Source organism: Chenopodium quinoa, unplaced genomic scaffold (assembly GCF_001683475.1).
Source record: "Chenopodium quinoa cultivar QQ74 unplaced genomic scaffold, ASM168347v1, whole genome shotgun sequence".
Classification (NCBI taxonomy): Eukaryota; Viridiplantae; Streptophyta; class Magnoliopsida; order Caryophyllales; family Amaranthaceae; genus Chenopodium; species Chenopodium quinoa.
Genome location: NW_018744878.1, coordinates 381624 through 384825, shown reverse-complemented (window position 1 = coordinate 384825; position 3202 = coordinate 381624). Strand labels below are relative to the sequence as shown.

The 3202-nt window shown below is 35.5% G+C and overlaps 1 protein-coding gene across 1 annotated transcript; it reads right to left on the bottom strand.

Moving 5' to 3' along the window:
* Positions 1-2110: 2110 nt before the first annotated feature.
* On the bottom strand, positions 2111-2746 carry LOC110705810 (uncharacterized mitochondrial protein AtMg00810-like). Its single transcript, XM_021883742.1, has 2 exons — positions 2705-2746; positions 2111-2569 (listed from the first exon to the last, which is right to left on the bottom strand). Exons 1-2 carry the CDS (start codon positions 2744-2746, stop codon positions 2111-2113), a joined length of 501 nt encoding a protein of 166 aa, XP_021739434.1.
* Between the last annotated feature and the right edge of the window lie 456 nt (positions 2747-3202).

Sequence of the window (3202 nt, the reverse complement as noted above, 5' to 3'; positions counted from 1 at the left end):
TTTGAAAGATACCAAACAAATACAGTAAATAAACATTGTCTAATATGAGGCTAAAGGCAAGCGACACGAACTAATATATATATATATATAAACTATTTAATCTTAAACATGGATCCAATTAGATATAGTAGATAAAATTTGTGCTTAACTATATAATATACTCTGGCAAAACGAAACAACAAACATACATAGATTATGAGGAGGCGTAATGGTCATTATTATTAATTATGCAATTTGAATGGATGAAAACCATTGTCAGCATATAATATTGCCCAAATTAAATCTGATCCAAAATTTTATCTTCAAGGATACCATCACTCAAGAAATTATTATCAATCAAGAAATTATTCAGAACAAATTAATTGATGAAATAATAAATCATATGTGGACCTTTGACTATCAGATCTAATACTCTAGGTAATCCATTCAATCAATTAATCATCAATAATCTAATTCTAAATTCTAATTGTGGCTTACATACAAAAGGTGTATAACTACTAGAGTATGATTTTAGCATGTCGTCAAAAACAAAAATAAGCGTACCTTTGGCAGCATTAATATTTGCGGTTAATCAATCAAACGAGTCCATCGTATTGAATTTTACGGTTACTTTGATTGCCAATATCGAGATTAATAATCTAAGACTTCCCTTGATATTATGCTCATTTGGTTAGATTTGGTGCTGATAACGTGTTGTGAAATAAAGGGAATAAGAGAAGAATTAAGGAGAGAATAAATCTGTGTATCTTATTCCATATGATAAGGTGTATATATACATACAATATATTAGGGTTTGATTGGATAACCCTAGATCTAGATTGTTCCGGAATGATACAAAGGAGGATAATGGATATCCACAAATATTTCATAACAAAATTAGCTTACCAATTAAGTAGTAAAGTACATGTTGATGCAACTTACCATTGGATATTAACGTACTTTAGAGGCAACCACAAAGTTAGTTTACTCCAAATTAATACTCAACTCTAATAAAGTTTAATATTCCCAATAACCTACTCTGTATTAGTAATATAATGAAACTTCTACATTTGGAAAGTATTGACTGTTCAAACAATCAACTTGTTCATTAAACGCTTAATCCTCGGGATTTTTATCATTACTAAAAAGATCTAATTTTAAGAAAGGGATTAATAAAAAGTACTTACGAATAACATTTCCTCAAAAAAAAAAAACATAAGAAAAACACCAAAGTTGCCGTTGAAGTTGTCGTGCCGTTGTGGTCTAGTTGGTTATCACGTCAGTCTAAGACACTGAGGGGGCGTTTGGTTTGTAAAGTGGAAACGGAGTGGAAAGGAAACAAATAAAAGGAGGGAAAGGAATCATTTAGCTATTACCTTTTCATTTATTTGGTTTAACTATAGAAAGGGTATTTGTTACTGTCAAAGTAGGGCTTAAATCTTACCCTTGTTCATTGATTGATCCTCAAATATATAGAGTACATAGTTTCCTAAAGCATAACAAATTAATATCTTCAAGATATATCTTAAGCCTATAAACTAGGAAACTAAGTATATGATAATAATCACAAATATATGATAAGATTTCCTAAATATATTCCTAACACCCCCCTCAAGTTGGAGCAGGTGGAGTGAAGATGCCCAACTTGCCAAGCAATATATCGAATTGAGCCTTGCCTAGAGCCTTGGTAAAGATGTCGGCTAGTTGTTCACGTGTAGTAACATAGGATGGATCAATCAAACCTTCAGAAATAGCATCACGAACGAAGTGACAATCAACTTCAATGTGCTTCGTTCGTTCATGATTCTTTGCAATGTGCAAAGCGGATTGACTATCACAAAATAGCTTGATAGCCTTCGGATGTTGTACTCCTAAGCTCAAAAGAAGTCGTTTCAACCACTTTAACTCCATTGTGGTAGCGCACATACAACGATACTCGGCTTCCGAAGAGCTTATAGAAACCGTCTTCTGCTTTTTGGTTTTCCAAGAAATAGGTGACTTTCCAAGAAATATTAGCCACCCAGTCAAAGATCTACGTGTCAGGGGACACGCTGCCCAATCTGAATCGCACCAACCCTGCAAGGTTAATTCACTGTCCGAGCGTAGCAAAATACCTTGACCCGGAGTTCCTTTATTTCAAATATCTGACAACTCGCAGAGCTGCCTCCCAATGTCCAGTCCTTGGAGCATGCATGAACTGAGACAAAATATGAACAAAGTATGCTAAATCGGGCCTAGTGACAACAAGATAGATCAACCTTCCAACAAGTCTGCGACACGGTTCCGGATCATCAAGAAGAGGACCATTAGCTAAGCCGAGCTTGTGATTCTGCTCCATGGGAAAGCCGACTGGCTTTGATCCCAATAATCCTGCTTCTGAAATGATATCAAGAGTATATTTTCTCTGGCATAGGAACAAGTCCGATGAACTACGAGCCACTTCAATTCCCAAAAAATATTTCAGAGTACCAAGATCTTTCATATGAAAACAATCACTAAGATATGCCTTGAAAGCCCTTAACGCAGCGGTATTATTACCAGAAATAATGAGATCATCCACATATACAAGAACATTAATTTGCACGGCACCCTTCGTATACGTAAACAATGAATAATCAGAATACGATTGTCAAAAGCCATACGCCTTCAACAATTTTGTTAGTTTGGAAAACCAACATCTAGGAGCCTGTTTTAGACCATACAAAGATTTCCGAAGGCGACATACCTTATTCGGATGAGATGATTCAAAGCCTGGGGGAAGCTTCATATAGACTTATTCTGCATGATCACCATGAAGAAAGACATTATGAATATCCATTTGATGTAGCTCCCAATTTTTCGAGGCTGCAATAGCAAGAAAAGCTCTAACCGTGACCATTTTATCCACCGGAGCAAAAGTTTCGGTATAGTCTATACCCTCTTTTTGATGATTACCAAAGACGACTAATCTGGATTTTAGCCGTTCAATGCTGCCATCGGAGTTATATTTGATTTTATACACCCACTGACTGCCTAGAGGACGTTTGCCAGGAGGAAGATATTCCATTGTCCACGTGCCATTTTTTTCTAGAGCCTGAATTTCATTTTGCATTGATCGTCTCCAATGTGCATCTTTCATGACCTCCTTAAAATACCTTGGCTATTTGCCAGAAGTAATAGCTGCAATATAATTTCTGTAATGTGGAGAAAAACTGTCACAATTAATATAATGCGCTATAGGATA

Coding starts and splice junctions, on each gene's coding strand:
- LOC110705810 (XM_021883742.1), bottom strand. CDS start 2,746: ATGAAGCTTCCCCCAGGCTTTGAATCATCTCATCCGAATAAG. Junction 2,570..2,704: donor AATCATCTCATCCGAATAAG/GTATGTCGCCTT, acceptor ACGTATACGAAG/GGTGCCGTGCAAATTAATGT.